General features: G+C 37.5%; 1 protein-coding gene and 1 pseudogene across 7 annotated transcripts in view; both read right to left on the bottom strand.

The window, feature by feature from the left end:
- Positions 1-19,792, bottom strand: part of GALK2 (galactokinase 2) — a 163,130-nt gene that overhangs the window by 143,089 nt on the left and 249 nt on the right. For 4 of the 7 annotated variants that reach the window (XM_073012155.1, XM_008016648.3, XM_008016649.3 and 1 more), the window contains exon 1: positions 5,620-5,782. The exons of 1 other annotated variant lie outside the window; for it this stretch is intronic. In XM_073012155.1, coding sequence (XP_072868256.1) covers positions 5,620-5,672 — 53 coding nt within the window. In that variant the 5' untranslated portion in view covers positions 5,673-5,782. Of the gene's footprint in view, positions 1-5,619; positions 5,980-19,792 lie in introns of those variants that run through there. 2 more of the 7 variants (XM_008016646.3, XM_008016645.3) reach the window with 2 other exon arrangements.
- LOC103245644 (NADH dehydrogenase [ubiquinone] 1 alpha subcomplex assembly factor 4 pseudogene) lies at positions 17,383-19,788 on the bottom strand (annotated as a pseudogene).

Below are 19,792 nucleotides of genomic sequence, written 5' to 3'. Positions count from 1 at the left end.
GAAGATAACAGGGAAGCAGCTAGTCAGGAAGAAAAGGCCTTTAAATGACTGGCCCCTGGGACATGGGTGCAAGGAGGGGGAGGGATGTGACTAAAGTGCCATATTCATGTCTCTCTGGGCCTGATAAATTTTTGCACATCTCACATAGCTCAGATGGCTCAGAGCTATTTTTCTTTTCTCACTTACTAGAAAAGGGCATGTCCTTAATTTAATAAACAATGTTTACCAGAAACAGCAAACATCATATTTGATGGTAAAATATTAGAAGCATTCCCATTTGTGATCTGAGAAACTAAAGTAGATGCCCCTTTATCAAGTAAGGGGGACCCTAAAGTTAACGTAACAAAAGTTACAGGTTGAGGCATGACAACTTCTTAAATTCTCATGGCTACAAGTAAAACAACACTCTGGCTAAATCCCCTAGCAATATTGGACACCTCCTAACTCTGACTTATGATCCAGACCACTACAACTCTGATCAGACAGAGGACCAGCCTTACAAACATTCTTTTCTGATAAACAACTGCAGACCTTAAGCCAGTTTCAGCCAGCCTATAGAGGCTGTGCACTAATTGTCTTTGTGTCCTATAGTTCACCTTTTGATGTAAAGAGCCAAATTCCATCTCATTTTAGTGGTAAAACCTGCCACAAAGTGAACATGGGATGTATGTTACATATATGTTTACCCACTGCCTATGTGCTTGGCTCCCCTCATAAATATGTATAGCTTTTCCCCAAAACCTGCCAAATATGTATGATTCTATTTTATAAGACAGACTCTGTGGAGCCTAAAACCCAAACTTTCTCTTCCCTACTCGAAGTTACAGCACCTTCAGTCCACACTGGAGACTCTCTCTTCCTGGTCTACAAACTGATATCGCCAATAAAGCTCTCCTTTCTACTGTCTCGCACCATCATGGTGGTCATTTGGATGACACATTAAAATAAGGGTGAAGACAAAATGCTATCATCATTATTATTCAATAAACAACACTGCATAAATTATAAAATGTCTACACAACAAAAGGTGTCATAAAGTCAAACTAGAAACTCTATTAATAATATATATAGAATGGTTTCTATTGAAAATACATATACATACAAAAACACATGCATATAAAAAGAGTTTCTAAAAATAACAAGAAATAGGCCAAGCACCATGGCTCATACCTGTAATCCCAGCACTTTGGGAGGCCGAGGCAGGCAGATCACCAGGTCAGGAGCTCAAGACCAGCCTGGGCAACATAGTAAAACCCCGTCTCTACTAAAAATACAAAAATTAGCCAGGCATGGTGGCACACACCTATATCCCAGCTACTTGGGAGGCTGAGGCAGGAGAATTGCTTGAACGCAGGAAGCAATGGTTGTGGTGAGCCGAGATCATGCCACTGCACTCCATTTGGGGCAACAGAGCGAGACTCTGTCTTAAAAACAAAAGAAACAAACAAAAAAAAACAAGAAATAGACAATCCAATAACATCCTTTTTGCAGGGCCATTTGACAATAGCTATCAAAATTTTAAATGTTTATTACCTTTGGCTCTGCTTCCATTTTTATGAACGAGCTTTAAAAAATTCACACAAATGCTCAGAGAATATATATACACATATATATTTCGTGTGTGTATGTGTATATATACACATATATACATACACATGTACACATATATATGTATATATGTGTATATATGTATGTATATATGTGTATATATGTGTGTGTGTATATATGTATGTGTATATATACATATACACAGACTCTGTGGGGTCTAAAACCCAAACTTCCTCTTCCCTACTCAAAGTTAGAGCACCTTCAGTCCACACTGGAGGCTCTCTGTGTGTGCATACATATATACACACACAAGGATGTTTGTTGCAGCATTGTTTACAAGAGAGAAAAATTAGAAATCTAAGTGTACTAAATGTTGAGTGGTTAAATAAATAATAGTATTCATACTACAAAATACTCTCAGCCCTTAAAAACAGTGAAATAGTCCAGGGCACAGTGGCTCAACCTGTAATCCCAGGGAGGCCAAGGCGGGTGGATCACTTGAGGTCAGGAGTTCAAGACCAGCCTGGCCAATATGGTGAAATCCTGTCTCTACTAAAAATACAAAAATTAGCCAGGCATGGTGGCACATGCCTGTGATCCCAACTACTTGGAAGGCTGAGACAGAAGAATCTCTTGAACCCAAGAGGAGGAGGTTGCAGTGAGCCAAGATCACGCCACTGCACTCCAGCAGACAGAGCGAGACTCCATCTCAAAAAATAAAATAAAATAAATAAAAATGAAATATATCTGTATGAACTGATATACCAGGATATCTGAGAAAGATTAAATGAAAAAAGTAAGCAAAAAACAACAAATATCATATAATTATTGGACTTATGTGAATATATCATTTTTATAAAATATAGTAACAATGATATAAGGACATAATGATATTATAAGGATACAAACCAAATGGATAACTTCTAAGAAAGGAAGTAGAAATTGGCAGTCTAGGGTAGAAATCAGAAACAATCAGGAAAGAAACTGGGATTTTCAGACTTTACTGAATATACTTTTAATTACTCCAAATTTTTAATATTAAGAATGTGTTCAGTGTCACCCTGCTAGCTCAACTGGTAGAATAGAGACCAAAGAAAGTGTTCATACAGCAGCATTATTCATAAAAGCCAAAAGGTGGAGGCAACCCAAATGTCCATCAATTGTTGAATATATAAACAAAATGAGTATCCACAAACTAGAATATTATTTGATGATAAAAAGGAATGATGTACTGATACATGTTAAATGACGTACTGATACATGAATCTTCAGAACATTATGCCACATGGAAGAAGTCAGTCACCAAAAAAACAAACATTTTCTATGATTCCGTTCATTTGAAATGTCCAAAGTGACTAAATCTATAAATACAGAAAATAGATTAGTAGTTGTTTAAGGCCAGGTGAGGGGAAAGGTAATGGAGTTCTGGGGTGTGATAATACAAGGGATGGCGGGGTTCTTTCTGAGATGAAAACATTCTAAATTTGATTATGGTGATGTTTGCACAGCTCTATGACTATGCTAAACTCATTTAATTGCAAACTTTAAATGAATTAGTTATGTGATACGTGAATGTCAATAAAACTGCTACAAAAATAACAATAATCCAACAAGTTTAGAAACTTAATCCAAAAGAGAAAGTAAAGAGATACAGCTTGCTAAGAATGCAAAGAAAGCCAGAATAGAGAAATTTAGAGTCTTACAGTACAGGTACCACACAAGAGTGGGACACAGAAAGAAAATATTAGAACTTCAATTTCTATTTGATTTTTACATAAAAATAAGAAAAAGGAAATTAAGTTTTACTAAAACGTATAATATGGTTGACCAGTGCCTTTACTCAAGGGATCACATGCCTTGTGAGGTTGAAGAGGCATCCTGAAAAAGAACAAGAGTTCCACAAGGAGGCAGGCTGACCATTTATTCTTTTTTTTTTTTTGACTTCTCAGCATATTGCAATATTTGACCAGTTAGGTGAATTTATAGATTATACTATTTAGATTTAACAAAATACATCCCTCCTAAAATGAGTAAGTGGCTGCAAAAGATTGCTGCAAATAAAACATTGCATGAAGCTAATAATTGCATTTTGTGCACAAATGAACAACAGGAAAATGGCAGAGCTTACCTATTATGATCTCTTCTGTGGATAATATAGATAAATATTAACAATATTTATATTTATATTTGTTGCATGAATGAATAATATGAAAATTATGAAAAACAAGAAGGAACACTAAGGAAATTCAGTAAGCAATTCTTCACTTTGAGTACATGTACCTATATTGTTACACCATCCTCTCCCAAACAGAGTAAATATAGATAGAAATGTTGATCTTTATTATTAAAATCACATAAAATGGAAAAACATTAGGAATTTACACATGGATGTGTTTTATGTAAAAGACTAAACTACGGGCTGGGCATGGTGGCTCATGCCTGTAATCCCAGCACTTTGGGAGGCCAAGACAGGCAGATCACCTGAGGTCAGGAGTTCAAGACCAGCCTGGCCAACATGGCGAAACCCCGTCTCTACCAAAAACAGAAAAAATAGCCAGGTATGGTAGCGGCACCTGTAATCCCAGCTACTTGGGAGACTGAGGCAGGAGAATGGCTTGAACCTGGGAGGTGGAGGTTGCAGTGAGCAGAGACCGTGCCACTGTACTCCAGCCTGGGCAACAGAGCAAGACTCTGTCTCAAAAAAAAAAAAAAAAAAAAAAAAAAAAGCAACAACAAAAAAAAACTACAAGGGATCAGGTTATTTTCATGTAGCAAATTTCTCATTAATCTTATTGGAAGCATGCCTTTAACACTGTTTTAACTCATTCGAATATATAAGGGCAACAGTGCTACACAAGAACCTCTAGAGTATATTAAAACATTCAAAGACATTGGGAAGTAGACCAAAACTGTGCTGGACTCTATAAGAAATTATGTTTCTTTCTGATAACTAAAGACACCCTGTTTGCTGGTTTAAGGATCAAAGAACATTTTCAAGTTGTAGTAAAATATATTATCATCAATTGACACATGGTGGTAACAAACCAAGTAGGAAGAGCTTAAGGACTTGATGTCAAAGAAAAAAGTTAACATAAAAAAGGCTAAAAACAGCAAAAGTAGAGGCCGGGCACGATGGCTCATGCCTGTAATCCCAAAACTTTGAGAGACCGGGGCGGGCGGATCACCTGAGGTCGGGAGCTCGAGACCAGCCTGACCAACATAGAGAAACCCTGTCTCTACTAAAAATACAAAAGTAGCCGGGTGTGCTGGTGCATGCCTGTAATCCCAGCTACTCGGGAGGCTGAGGCAGTTGAATCACTCGAATCCGGGAGGCGGAGGTTGCAGTGAGCCAAGATAGCGCCATTGCACTCCAGCCTGTGCAACAAGAGCGAAACTCCGTCTCAAAAAAAAAAAACAAAAACAAAAACAGCAAAGGCAGAGTCAGAAAAGTTCTTGGCTAAAGTAGCAGGTGAGAAACTTCATTTTATGAGACTTCAGCCCCATTAGTCAGAACAAAGTATTTCTACAAAGTACCTGTAACTGAAAAGATCCTCCCCGAGACATCACTAAACGATTACTCTGTAGCTAGGGACTGCCATCAAATTAATTCTCTAAGTGACAGTTCAGAGATCCTCGTGGTTTTTTTGTTTGTTTGTTTTTTGTTTTTTAAAGAGGATGCAGAGACCAAGAGGGTTTTTGTGTTTGTTTTCAATGAATATTTAGAAAGAAGGCTTTTAAAAAGCAGTATCAACTGGCATGTAAGACAAAGAGAGGAGTTCAGTGTGGATTTGGGCATTTCTGCTGAAGCCCAGTAGAAAGAGCGCACTAATTACAGCAAGAAAAGGAAAACAAGAATCAGCATGGATGAAGCAAAAAACATATAACCCATGGTAGTATGTGCGATGTGATCTTTTTTGCAAGCCCAGCCACGTGTCCTTATAGAATCCCAAGGGTTCTACCTGCTCCCCGGGACCAAAAGCAGCGCCCCAAAGGAGCAGCCAAATGCTGTGGACCCGAACATGACCTAGCCAACCCACGAGATCCCAAAGCCCGGCGTCTCCTCTCCCCAACCTGGGATGTTCTGCCACCTGGACCCGACGCATAGCAGAGCTCTCTGCAGCCATATTTCGCTAGATCCTTCTTTCTTCTGTAGTTCCAAGTGGTTAAGCAAAGCTCCCAGAGCAATCACGAGACTTCTGTGACACGAGCCGTTTTCTTCCGGGAGATAACCAGCTCCCGCCCTGCGGAAATCCTGCAGCTCCGCTGAGGTGGCTGCTTCCAATCGCCCCGCCTCTGGCTCCTCCTCCCTGGACTCAGCCAGGGTTCCCTTCAAGCAGCAGTTGGCTACAGCCTCCGTTCCGCTCTGAGCTCCCAGGGAGGGACTAGGACCTCGCAGGAGCCCCTACGCCGAGCACGTGCGAAGCTGCCTAGTGAGGTTTTCTTTTTGCGCCATGTGGATGTCTGAGAACAGTGTCATAACCTGGCGCCCTGCATACACCTAGTTTCTGATCTGTCTTGGGCTGTGTGTTTTTTTTTGTTTTAAAGTTATGTTTTGGTCTTTATTTTGGTCTTTATTGTCAGCAGCTACTCCCCAAACAACACTAAAATGTTTAGCTATTGCTTCTTTTGCGGATTATTTCCAAATCAAGCAACGTAAAATTGATGTATCACTTGATTTAAATAGATTTGCATTTATAGTTAGAGGCATTCGTAGGCCTTCCTAGAACACAGTACTGAAAAGACGGAAACACATGCCTTTTAATGTGCAAGACCCCTTAGCATCCAGTTAAACCTCTTCATTTTTCACTTACCTAGAGAAATCCTAGATGCCCTATTTTAAAAAGTACACTATCCCCAGTATATCATTTACTTTTCCTTCCTTCATAGTTCTCCTATTTGCTTACGTATTTATTGTCTCACCACCTCATCATCACTACCACTAGAAAGCAACTGGAGGCAGGCAGGCAGATTAGTTTTTAATGAATAGGTAAGATAAACTGAATGAATGATGAAGGATGAAGTGATGTCCCTGAGGTCACAGTGATCATTGGGAGCAAAATTGGAATTAAAATTCAGATCTATTAACTCTCAATCTAGTGCACTTTGCACCTCAGAAATGTTGAGATTAAACCCAAGTGAAGGCCGCTAGCAATACACCTATCCAAAGTTTCCTGATTAAGGAAGTTTGGGCCAACATGCCCAACATACTAGTGGTAGTAGCATAACTCAGAGAGATTCTGTAAGTTGTATACATCAGTAAGCTGCTGCTCCAGAATTTCTGTATGTATATGCATACTTTGTCTCCATGTGTCCTTCCCTCTTCTGTATACATGTATACAGGAGGAAGGGGGAAGGACACATGGAGACAAAGTGTGAAGGGACAATAAAGCATAGCCAAAGAGTGGCAGCCCCTTGGCACCCCTTTGGGTTATTACTGTAAATGGTACTTCAAAGAAACAAAGTTACTCTGGTCTCAGGGCAGCTTTCTCACTACTATTTCAGTCCCTCTTTATCATTTTCAAATGAATAAATTATATCTTCTTGTTTCTGAGCCCCAATAAATCCCAGTTTGATGTTCATTTTGATTTAATTTTGAGTAACAGGAGTCATCACTGTCACTTGTAAATAGTTTCAATAGGAAGGTAACCTAAATTTTTAAAAATGTAAGATGTTTGAGAACATCAGTAAATACAGAAAAGAACAGAATCTTTTTTTTTTTTTTTTTTTTTTTTTTTGAGATGGAGTTTCACTCTTTGTTGCCCAGGATGGACTGCAGTGGCACGATCTCTGCTTACTGCAACCTGCACCTCCCAGGTTCAAACGATTCTCCTGTCTCAGCCTCCTGAGTAGCTGGGATTACAGACACCCACCACCACAGCCGGCTGATTTTTGTATTTTTAGTAAAGATGGGGTTTCACCATGTTGGCCAGGCTGGTCTCAAACTCCTGACCTCAGGTGATCTGCCCACCTCGGCCTTCCAAAATTCTGGGATTAAAGGCGTGAGCCACGGTGCCCAGTCCAGAATCATTTTTTATTCAGATATTTCTAATGTAATATTTTGCATTAGTTGAAAAATAATAAAGTTTAAAGTTTCAAAATTTTTTAATAGTCCAAAATAAACTCATTTTATACAGGGTTTAAAAAAAATGACTGTAGGAACTGTTTCATAAAAGAATACTTCCTGTTGAATGTGTATTTGATGACCGAACATTAACTTTGCTAAATGAAACCAGATGGCAAATCATTAGTTTGGATCTTGGATACATTGCTATTGCAGTCTCAACAAAACTGATGCAGACTAGAAAGCACCTTACAGAGCAACTAGTAAAACATCCTTTTTTGAAATGATTGGTCCAAAGTACAAAAGGATAACAGAGCTGGAATTAAAACTTAGGTCTCTAGACTCCTAGCCTAAAGGCCATACCACTTCTGAATGTGTGACCTTTGTTGAGACCCCAGTAAACTGTGCTTAAATTATTGAAATTATTAGAATCCTTGTCAAAAATTAAAATGTGTACCTTATAATTTTCATAAAGTATTGCTATTAAAATAACCTGTCCAAACTACTAGATAACCCAAAATAGACACTAAAAACAAAACTAACATTACTTTCTTATACTACCTTCCTAATGCTAGGCATCTTGCTAAGTAAGCGCTTTGCATATATTATTTTCTCTTTAAACCTTTCCGACAATCCTTATGGGATAGAAAAATATTATTTCCTTTTCAATTTCAAGAAGATATTCCTTTAGTTCTTATTAGACATATCTAATAGTGAAAATATTTAAACATTTTGCTGGGCGCAGGGCTCATGCCTGTAATCCCAGCATTTTGGGAGGCCGAGGCAGGCAGATCACCTGAGGTCAGGAGTTCGAGACCAGCCTGGTCAACATGGTGAAACCCCATCTCTACTAAAAACACAAAAATATAGCCAGGTATGGTGGCGGGCACCTGTAATCCCAGCAATTCGGGAGGCTGAGGCTGGAGAATCACTTGAACCTGGGAGATGGAGGTTGAGTAAGATGAGATCACGCCATTGCACTCCAGCCTGGGCAACTAAGAGTGAAACTCCGTCTCAAAAAAAAAGAAAAGAAAAGAAAAGAAAATATTTAAACATTTCTATTTTACAGTACTTTTATTTTCACAAATCCTGAACCTCTTGGTTCTTTGCTTTTAGTAGGCACAGTTACAATAGGTTTAGAATCTGAATTATAAACTAATAAATGGTATATTATGATGGAGTCTTAAACAAATACCTAATTAATAAACTTCAAATTGTTTATCCTCAAAGGATATTAGTCTCCATTCAGATAAATTATTATAGCAAACTAAACAAAAACAAAACAAAGACTAAAATGACATAAAACAAAAACTTGATCCAAAATATGAGTTAAAGCATGGGTGTTAAGGGTCTTAAGACCTGGCTAATGCCTACCGATGTTTCTCAGCTTAGAAATCACTTCCTTCAGGAAGTTTTCTATGTTCCTTGGGCCTATCTCTACCCAAAACTAAGTGTCTAAGACCATAGAGGGATTGACCATTTATCTGGAATAATGTCATTTCTGTGGTTTAATCTGTTTGTGCAATCCCTGGAAAATATTTCCTGTTTTGACTTATAATAAAAACTATTGTTCACAATTGGGAGACTCTACTTCAGTGACCTATTTTGGATATTTTCTCATTATAGTAAATAATATGTAATACTTCTTTATGTCTTCTTTATAATGATGTTACATTCCATTCCTTCTTCTTCTTCTTTTTTTTTTTTTTTTTTTTTTGTGAGACAAAGTCTTGCTCTTGTCGCCCAGGCCAGAGTGCAATGGCGCGATCTCACTCACTGCAACCTCCGCTTTCCGGGTTCAAGTGATTCTCCTGCCTCAGCCTCCCGAGTAGCTGGGATTACAGGCGCCTGCCACCACACCCAGCTAATTTTTGTATTTTTAGTGGAGATGGGGTTTCACCATGTTGACCAGGCTGGTCCCAAACTCCTGACCTGAGGCCATCCACCCGCCTCGGCCTCCCAACGTCCTGGGATTACAGGTGTGAGCTACCGCACCTGGCCCCTTATTCTTCTGTATATAGAATAGATACTGCTCTCTAGTGTATATAATCATTAAATGGCAAAAAATAAACCCATGAATCAGAGAAATCTGTATTTATGTAGTTATGGAGGAAATAAAAATTGTGCAAAAATGCTTTAACTGAACATAGATTGTTTTGCAGAGTGAAAAACAAGGCAAAACAAAATGAAGCCTCTAAGCACCTTCTGCTTGCCCAGTCATACAAAGCATCACATTAGTCCTCTAATTACTTGTGTTTTCTGTCTAGTCTAAATTTTGCTACTCAGAGTGTGGTCCTCAGAACAGCAGCATCAGCATCACTTGAAAGTTTTTAGAAATACATTATCTTGAGCTCAGACCTACTGAATCAGAATCTACAATGCAAGTCAAACATGTCATTTTAAATTTTCTAGAAGCCACTTTCAAAACAGTAAAAAGAAATGTTGAATTTAATATTTTATCTAATATGCCAAAATATCATTTTAAATATTTTAAATTATTCAGAAATTTTACTTTTTTATAATAAGTCTCCAAATTCCAGCATATCTCAATTACAGCATATCTCAATTCTGATGAGAAACAAGTAACTGCTATTTTAGATGGCACAGAGCTAGATTATAAGCTCCCTGAAGGCAAACACTGTTTTACTCTGATTTTACAGACTCAGGCTCAGTGTTGAGCAGGCACTCAAGGAATGTTTAATGAAGGAATCAATTAATGAAACTGGATTTGTGTGGTTCAGCTACTTTGCGACCCTAGGTAAGTCTGAAATTCCTCTTCTCTAAAGGGAGATAAAAACAACTACTTCATAGGGTTATTATGAAGATTTTAAAAACCATCCCAACATTCTCTCCAGTTATTCTCTATCACCTAAATCTGGTTTGCTGTCTTTAAGGCTATCTGAAATTACATTATGTATTGATTTTTATACATATTATCTGTCACCTCCACTAGAATTCATATTCCGTGGTTCATCCATTATTCTATCATTCATTCATTCATTCAACAAAAGTTTCTCTATGCTACTATGTTCTAAGCACAATTCTAGGCACTGGGGACACAACAATAAACATAAACAAAAAGCTCCTGCTTTATGGCAAATTAAAATTAGTTAAGCAAATAAATGAATATGTTACAAAAATTTATGCAAACTCTGCATCTAGTATGTATTCCATGATTAAAATGAAACTGAATAAACAAAAATTTAGATTCTGAAATTAGAAGTTTACATTTCAAGCTTACAGTGTACATTAGCCTGATCAAATTACAGACAAATTGCCCCAATTTAAAACTATATTTTGTCTTTTCCTTTTTATTTCTTTTTTTTTTTTTTTTTTTTTTTTTTTTTTGAGACGGAGTTTTGCTCTTGTCACCCAGGCTGAGTGCAATGGCACAATCTCGGCTCACTGCAACCTCTGCCTGCCGGGTTCAAGCAATTCTCCTGCCTCAGCCTCTGGAGCATCTGGGATTACAGGCATGCACCACCACACCCGGCTAATTTTTGTATGATTAGTAGAGATGGGGTTATAGCACATTGGCCAGGCTGATCTCGAACTCCTGATCTCAGGTGATCCACCTGCCTCGGCCTCCCAAAGTGCTGGGATTACAGGCGTGAGCCACCATGCCCAGCCTTCCTTTTTATTTCTTAACCCAGAAACTAAATATAGTACCAAGAATCTTCAAACTAGACAATTCTTTCCTCACCTTGTCATAATCATCCAATATTGCCCACCTCAATGCGGAGCTGATTATGGTTATTATCTTAAGCAATTTTTTTTTTTTTTGGAATACATTTGCTAAGGCTCTCCAGTGACTGACATAACTGCATCTACTGGTTGTCAATTGGCTTCAGCTCAAAATAATACTTAGGCCAAAGTAGCAAACTTTGGGGTGGCATATTCTGAACCCCTTCAATGCTTAATCATACTTTATCAGCATATTCTTCCTATGTTAACTATAGAGATGAAAGATATAATTGCAGTCTGGAGCATTCTGAAGGCTTAGTGTAAGTAGTTGTTGGTTCCCTTAATCCTGCCTCCATCTCTATAAATCGTCGCTTCATTAAACACTTTTCTGTTAACTCCCCTGAGTATGCTCTGAGTTTTCTTTCTAGACCTTTATTAATACAAAAGGAGTCCTCTTGTTCTGCTCTTCTAACACAGTGTTCAGTTTCCCCAAATTAATATAGCAAAAAAAATTGAAAAGATGATTGGTCTGAAAGGATGCCAAATCATAAACCTGTTTGGTATGACTCAGCCAAGGCCAGTGAAGAGTCATGAATGCTAAAGTGTACTTAAACACATCACATTTTCACTGAGAATCTTCTATAAGCAAGGCATATGCTGCGTTTCAGAGGATTCAGAAGTAAGAAAGACAGTTGTGTCCTCAAGGAGTTTTCTGTTTAATAATGAATGAATGGAAATAATTGTAATACAAGATAGCATACAATTATGAAAAATATATTTTTAAAGGATCAAATTATGCTGGCAATTAAACTGTCATTGGATTTTTGACAAAGATGCCAAGACAACTCAATATAAAAAGCATATCTTTTCAACAAATGATGCTGGAACAATTTGATATCCATATGCAAAATAATGAACCTCCACATTCATTCACACTATATACGAAAATTAAATTTGAAATGGATCATAGACCTAAATATAAGAGGTAAAACTATATAAAACTTCCAGAAAAAAACGTAAGTGAAAATCTCAGTGCCCTTGAGTATGACAAAGATAAATACAACACAAAAAGCATAAAGAACTCTTACGACTCAACAGTAATAAGATAAACAACCCAATTTAAAAAATAGGCAAAATATATTTAAAAAAGATTTCACCAAAGAAGATACGTGGATGACAAATAAGCACACAAAAAATGTTCAACATTAGTCATTAAGTAAATGGAAATTAAAACTACAATAGTATACTGCTACATTCCTGCTAGAGTAGCTAAAGTTAAAAAGACTGACCACACTAAATGTTGACAAGGACGTGGTGGAGCAACCAGAACTCTTATGCACTGCTGTTGGATATGCAAAATGGTAAAACCACTTAGGAAAACAGTTTGAGCGTTTCTTAAAAAGTTAAATATATACCTACCATATGACCCAACCATTTCACTACAAGATATTTACCTGTATTCACATCTATTTCTGCATAACAATATTACTACAAATGTAGTAGTATAAATAAATATACATTTATTGTCTCACAATTTTCTGTCCTGTTTTAGAGTCTCACAAAGGCTTATCTGAGGCTCAACTGGGGAAGGATTCACTTTCAAGAGCACATGGCTGTTAGCAGCATTCAGTTGCTTGTGGGTTGTCAAACTAAAACCACTTTCTTTTTTTTTTTTTCTTTTTTTTCTGGCTGGCTACTAGCCAGATGCCACCATCAGTTCCCTGTTGTGTCATCCTTCCCAACACGGGCACTTGCCTTCCTCAAAGCCAGCAAAGGAGATCATCTTTCCTATCATGATTGACTTAACAATCTTGTATAATGTAATCATGTATGTATAATCATGTTTATCACCTTTGCTGTATCTTATTTAGAAGCAAGTCACAGATCCCACTCACGCCCAAAAGGCAAAGAATTATTCAAGGAAATAGAATGGGTTAGCCACCATAGAGTCTGTCTACCATAAATTACCCAAGAGAAACAAAACACATGTCCACACAAAAACTTGTAGACAAATATTCTTAGCAGCTTCATTTATACTAGTCACAAACTGAAAAAAACTTAAAATATCTATCAACAGATAAATGGGTAAGATGAATTGTGTAATATATCCATGTAATGAATATTCAGCAATAAAAAGAAACAACCAACTGATACATGCAACAACCGGGACAAATCTCAAATCTCAACATAATTATACTAAGTGAAAGAAATCAGGAAAATGAGAGTACATATTGCATGACTCCATTTATACAAAATTCATGAAAATGTAAACTAATCTATAGTGACAAAAAGGAGATCAGCAGTTACCTAGGAAAAGTTAAGGGGGAGGAGAGAAATTTCTGCAAGGAATCTGTGAGGAAACTTTTGCAGTGATAATATGTTCATTATCCTGTGTCATGATAGTTTCACAGGTGTATACATATGTCAAAGTTCATTAAATTCTATACTGTAAGGCTGGGAGTGGTGGCTCATGCCTGTAGTCCCAGCACTTTGGGAGGCCAAGGTGGGTGGATCACCTGAGGTCAGGAATTCGAGACCAGCCTGGCCAACGTGGCAAAACCTTGTCACTACTAAAAACACAAAAATTAGCTGGGCGTGGTGGTGGGCACCTGTAATCCCAGCCACTAGGGAGGCTGAGGCAGGAGAATCGCTTGAACCCAGGAGGCGGAGGTTGTAGTGAGCCGAGATCGCACCACTGCACTCTAGCCTGGGCAACAGAGCAAGACTCCATCTCAAAAAATAAAATAAAATAAATGAATAAGTTGTGTACTTTAAGTATGTGTAGCTTAATTTACCTTATTGAGGTAAATGAAGCTACTGAATAATACCTCAATAATGCCAGTTTATGAAAATATGCTTTAAAAACATAGGATCAACTTTCAACAAGGGCACCATGTCACACAAATGCACTCTGTTGAAATTACAATTTTCTATTATTCACCATTGAATAAAATTAATGTCAAGAAAAAAATAGAATATCTTAACCATATAAAGTATTCAGGATAGGCTATGTGAATGAGGTCACATTTACATGGATTTTTAAGGACAGAAAAAGATTTTGATGTGTGATACAGAAAGATTAATCTATTAACATGTTTATTTATCCAACAAGCACTTATTAGCACCTGTGTACTCAAGCAGCATGTTCAGCACAATGAAGACCTTTTCAACTGCTGTTACTAAATTTCCAGGCTGGACTTAATAAATTTGGTCATGGCCAAGGAAATTCTATTCAAAATTTGGCTGCCATTCACCCAGTCTTCCTACTTACTAGCTTATTTGCATACTTATTTTCCCATTGTAGGAATAAGGCACTACATTTAAAAGCAGCAAATTACGTAATATATTTACATGTAAATCAATATGCAGTTACATGTATGTGATCAGTATTCATTTGTTAAGCATATTATCCATTTTGCAACTGCTATCTTGAGTACAAAGTAAAACTATGAAACTTTGATTACTCTGAGCAAATAAACCTCTTAACTACCTCGGGATCCTATTTTCTCTTTTGAACAATTACAAGTAGAATAACCATGTGATTTATTGTCCAACTTCTGAAAGTGATGGGTGCTCTTAACTATTTTTTTTCTGAGATGGAGTCTTGCTCTGTCACCAGGCTGGAGTGCAGTGTCACAATCTCAGCTCACTGCAACCTCCGCCTCCCCGGTTCAAGCGATTCTCCTGCCTCAGCCTCAGGTAGCTGGGACTACAGGCGCACGCCACCACGCCCAGCTAATTTTTGTATTTTTAGTAGAGATGTTTCACCATGTTGGCCAGGATCGTCTCAATCTCTTGACCTCGTGATCCACGCACCTCGGCCTCCCAAAGTGCTAGGATTCCAAGTGTGAGCCACCACACCCAGCCTGGGTGTTAGTACTATTATGATGGGTCAACAGTACTAAACCAGATCTGTCCCAGGAAAACAGGGATGTACAGTCACCCCAAGTTTAGGGAGTTTTGTTTTGTTCTAAAGTTACAAGTATAGGTTTCTGAGCTCTACTCAGAACTACTGAATCAGAATCTCTACTGTGGGATTTGGGAAGCCTTAGACTGTAAAGTGATATCATTAAAGACTCTTCCAATTCTACGTTCTACACTTAATATGGTAATTTTGAATATAAACTGGATATTGAATGATAGGGAATTATTATTAATCCTTTTTTTTTCTTTTTTGAGACAAACTCACTCTGTCGCCCAGGCTGGAGTATAGTGGCACAATCTTGGCTCGCTGCAACTTCCGCCTCGCAGGTGCAAGCGATCTCCTGCCTAAGGCTCCTGAGTATCTGGGATTACAGGCATGCGCCACCATGCCTGGATAATTTTTGCATTTTTAGTAGAGACAGGATTTCTCCATGTTGGCCAGGCTGGTCTCAAACTCCTAACCTCAGGTGATCCACCTGCCTCAGCCTCCCAAAGTGCTGGGATTATAGGCACAAGCCACCATGCCTGGCAAATATTATTAATCTTTTATGTAACAATGATGTGATTATATAGGAGAATGTTCTTATTTTTAGGAAATACACATAGCTGCATTTAGGGGTGATGTGTCATGATATCTGAATCCTCCTTTCAGCTGATACAGGGAGCACACACATACATACAATCAAGCCTGATAGTGGGTATATACATGTCCACTGTACTATTATTTCAATTGTATGTATGCTTGAAATTTATCATAATAAAACATTGAGAAGAAAAGACTGTTAGGGAAAAATATTTGTATTTATAGGTGAGAACACATTATTGTCGCGAATACAACTTAAAAGAGCTATGACCAAAAAGATCTCAATTTAAGTAATTACTAAAAAAGAATCAAGCCTGTAATTTCTCTTCTTGGAACTTGGAATTCTTTCTTTCGGTTTTTTTGTTTGTTTGTTTTATTTTTATTTTATTTATTTTATTATTTTTTTTTTTTTGAGACAGAGTCTTGCTCTGTTGCCCAGGCTGGAGTGCAATGGTGCGATCTCGGTTCACTGCAACCTCCACCTCCCTGGTTCAAGAGATTATCCTGCCTCAGCCTCCTGAGTAGCTGGGATTACAGGTGCCTGCTACCATGCCTGGCTAATTTTTTTTTTGTATTTTTCTTAGAGACAGGGTTTTACCACGTTGACGAGGCTGGTCTCGAACTCCTGACCTCAGGTGGTCCATCCACCTTGGCCTCCCAAAGTGCCGGGATTACAGGCGTGAGCCACTGCGCCAGCCGGAATTATTTTTTAAAGAATAAAATTTCAAAGATATTCACTGCAGAATTGCTTAAAATAGTGTTATTTCTGCAATACTCTGAATGTATAACAATAATGGCATGAATTATGGTGCACTGGTACATTCAACGAGGAATTATTACACAGCCACTAAAATAATTAGTATTAGGCATATATTTTAAGACTGGGCAATGTGGTTCACACCTGTAATACCAACACTTTGGAAGGTTGAGGTGGGAGGATTGCAAGACCAGCCTGGACAACATAGTGAGACCCCTGTCTCTACAAAAAAAATTTTAAATTTGTCAGGAACAGTGGCAAGTACCTGAAGTCCCAGCCACTGAGGAGGCTAAGATGGGAAGATCACTTAAACCAAGGAGTTCAAGGCTGCAGTAAGCTATGATGGTGCCACTGCACTCCAGTCTGGGTGACAGAGCAAGATCTTGTCTCTAAATATAAACAACCAACCAACCATTGACCTATGCTGCTATATAGATGCAAAAAGAATCCAAATCTATATCTATGCTTAACTACAAAACATTTGTGGATTCATGTGGACAGAACTGGAAGTTTACATGGAAATGCTACCTATTTGAAAAGCGGTTTTTCCCCTTTATTTCATTTTTTCTTTATTTTGAATTCTGCCAATGATTTTGCGTAATAGTAATGTGTTTTTTTAATGGTATGGGAAGAAATCCTTTATCATCTGACACCATATAACAGCTGCCTAACCACACAATGTAGAAATGAATAAAGATGGCTCAGAAATAGAGTGTACTAGTATTAGTGACTCAACTAGTGACCATTATGACAAATGGAATAAAGTTTTGACTGATTTACAGGAGTTTTAAAATGCATTTTATATTGAGTAGTTATTTGTTTTCTTAAAACAATTATTGTATTGAACTAAAAATAAACTAGGTAGTTTGTTCACATAACAAATCTATATTCAAAGACATGCTTACAAATTTTCCACTTAGTCCATTTTTCTGTTCTCAGCATTACTACAAATGCCTCATTCTGTCATCACGTTGAATTCTTTAGCATCTTCTATATCATTTCCAGGGGCATCTCTGGGAAGTAGTGATGCCTATCTTCCCTCAGAAGCAAACTGATAACCCCAATGTACCCACAATTCACACTTATTCCCTTCTCTGAGGTGTGCTGCTTTTTGGCACATCAGAAAAAACACACTACTAGGATTGGAAAAACTAAGTTCTGGGCCTGGTTAGGTCATAAACTACAGAAACCTTATGTCATATATCCTTCCCCAGTTTGGGGAAGTTTGTTTCTCCACTACAAAAAAAAAAAAAAAATCATATTTCCTTGGTCTTTTGTAGTCCTTTACTATTTCATTTATCTTTATGATAACCCTTAAATTCAAGCAAGGCAGCATTATGCTCATTTTATAGAAGAAATTCAATCTCAAAAAGGATATAGTCTCCCAAAGATCCCACAAGTAGTAATATATCAGGCAGAGCTAAACTCACACACTCTTACTCAAGATCCTAGTACTGGTACATGCTGTACTAATAAGTTTGCTAAAATGGATGAAGCAGCAATTTCTCAGGTCCCTTCCAATGATCCTGTTCTCTGCTTCTACTTGCTATTTTTTCTCTCTTCTCTCAACTAGTATTAACATCTGAAACTATGTATAAAATCCCCAAATTTCATTTACCATGGTTTTTTTATTTAATTATTCTTTAAATTTTTCTAGTTCCATGTTAAATCCAGAGAAATTACTTTTTCGAAAGTTTCCACTATTGCCTCCCTCTCTGAAGGCCATGGGACTTACCTATTTATCAAAGCAGAAATTCCCAACATTTTGTAAACGCCACTAATTATTTTTTATAACTGTAAAGGCAATTATTCCATACTTAAAACCAATTCAAAATAAAATAAATCCTCAATACTTCTTATTCCCTGAGGTAGTAATTTTAATTAGATTCTATTGATTCGTTATTTTCTCCTATGTGCCTTTATTTGGGAAATATTGTTAGTCTACCTTACGATTGAGTCTCTTTCCCTAACAACAAAATGTCAGTCTTAAGAGTCAGGAAAGCTTTTACTTTCACTATCACATATGAAGAATGAACTAAACACCTAACTTGGAAAGGAAAACTTAAATGAGGGATTCAGGACACTTCCCAAGGGGTCTTATGACCAATTTAAAAGTTGGTGTGATGTGTCTAAAATAACAAATTAACTCTTTTACTTAAAATAAAGGTACAGATGCGTTGATAGTCATGGTAACATGTACATATGAAATATGCCTAAACCAAATTAAAAGAAAACAAAATACGGTCCATGGCAATCTTGAAAATTCAGGGAGCTCAATAAATATTAAGAGTATGCTCTCACAATGAGAGCATGAAACACTTGGTAATTAACATAATTTAATATGCAAAAATGAGAAAATATACAGGATGAGGGATAAGGAGTACACATAGGAAATTTTTGTGATTTTCTTCATTTTGATTTTATTGCTTTCTTGTCTTCAGGAGGGAAGATTTTGACTTCAAAAGTAACAAAATATTTAAGAAGGGAATTCACATCTTTCTGTTCTAAATTATATTCTTGCACTCTTTTCTCAGCAGTTCATGTTTCTGGATAAAGTTTATGATTACTGAAAAGTGTCATTGTTTCTACAACAGAAATTTTGCCTTTGGGAATGCTCTTAATATTTATCATATCAAAGTGATGGCCTTTCGGCAATCTGAACTCCTTTGGCTCCTGACGTGTTTCAGTAGTTTCCACCTGCACGGAAGACAGAGGATCTTTGGAATCAACATACACATATTTTAGAAATGACAGCAGCTTGTCATCTTTACGAGCAATCTCTCCCTTAATTTCTTGATAGACTCTAATCCGCTCTGACAGGAGGCTGTAGGTGGAGGGGTGCCTGGGAGCGGGAGAGGGCTTCTTGTTGCCGATTTCCCGTTCGCTCGGTTCTCTTGAAATTCCTATCCCGCGAGTCACCGCAGCCCCCATCTCCTCATAACGTGGTGCCCTCGGTTTCACAGTAACGTATTTTTTTAAAAAACCAGTCGTTGTTACCTTAATTTGGTCCCAAGGGTTGTAAAGTTAAGTTTATAATTCGTTGAACAACTAAGTAAGATTTAAGGCAACTCAACTGATAGCTGCATACCTAATTTCGGATATCCATAGAATTGTTTTGTCAACTACAAATACAAGCATTAAGTGTAAACTGTGTTGCAGAAAAGTACTCCAAGTATCTTAGGAACACCCACCGCAATGTGTGGGCTAAATGCACACGTACAATGATAGCAGAAAT

This window comes from Chlorocebus sabaeus, chromosome 26, assembly GCF_047675955.1.
Source record: "Chlorocebus sabaeus isolate Y175 chromosome 26, mChlSab1.0.hap1, whole genome shotgun sequence".
In the NCBI taxonomy this organism is placed as follows: domain Eukaryota; kingdom Metazoa; phylum Chordata; class Mammalia; order Primates; family Cercopithecidae; genus Chlorocebus; species Chlorocebus sabaeus.
The sequence above is the reverse complement of the archived record's forward strand: the minus strand, read 5'-3'. Positions and strand labels throughout refer to the sequence as shown.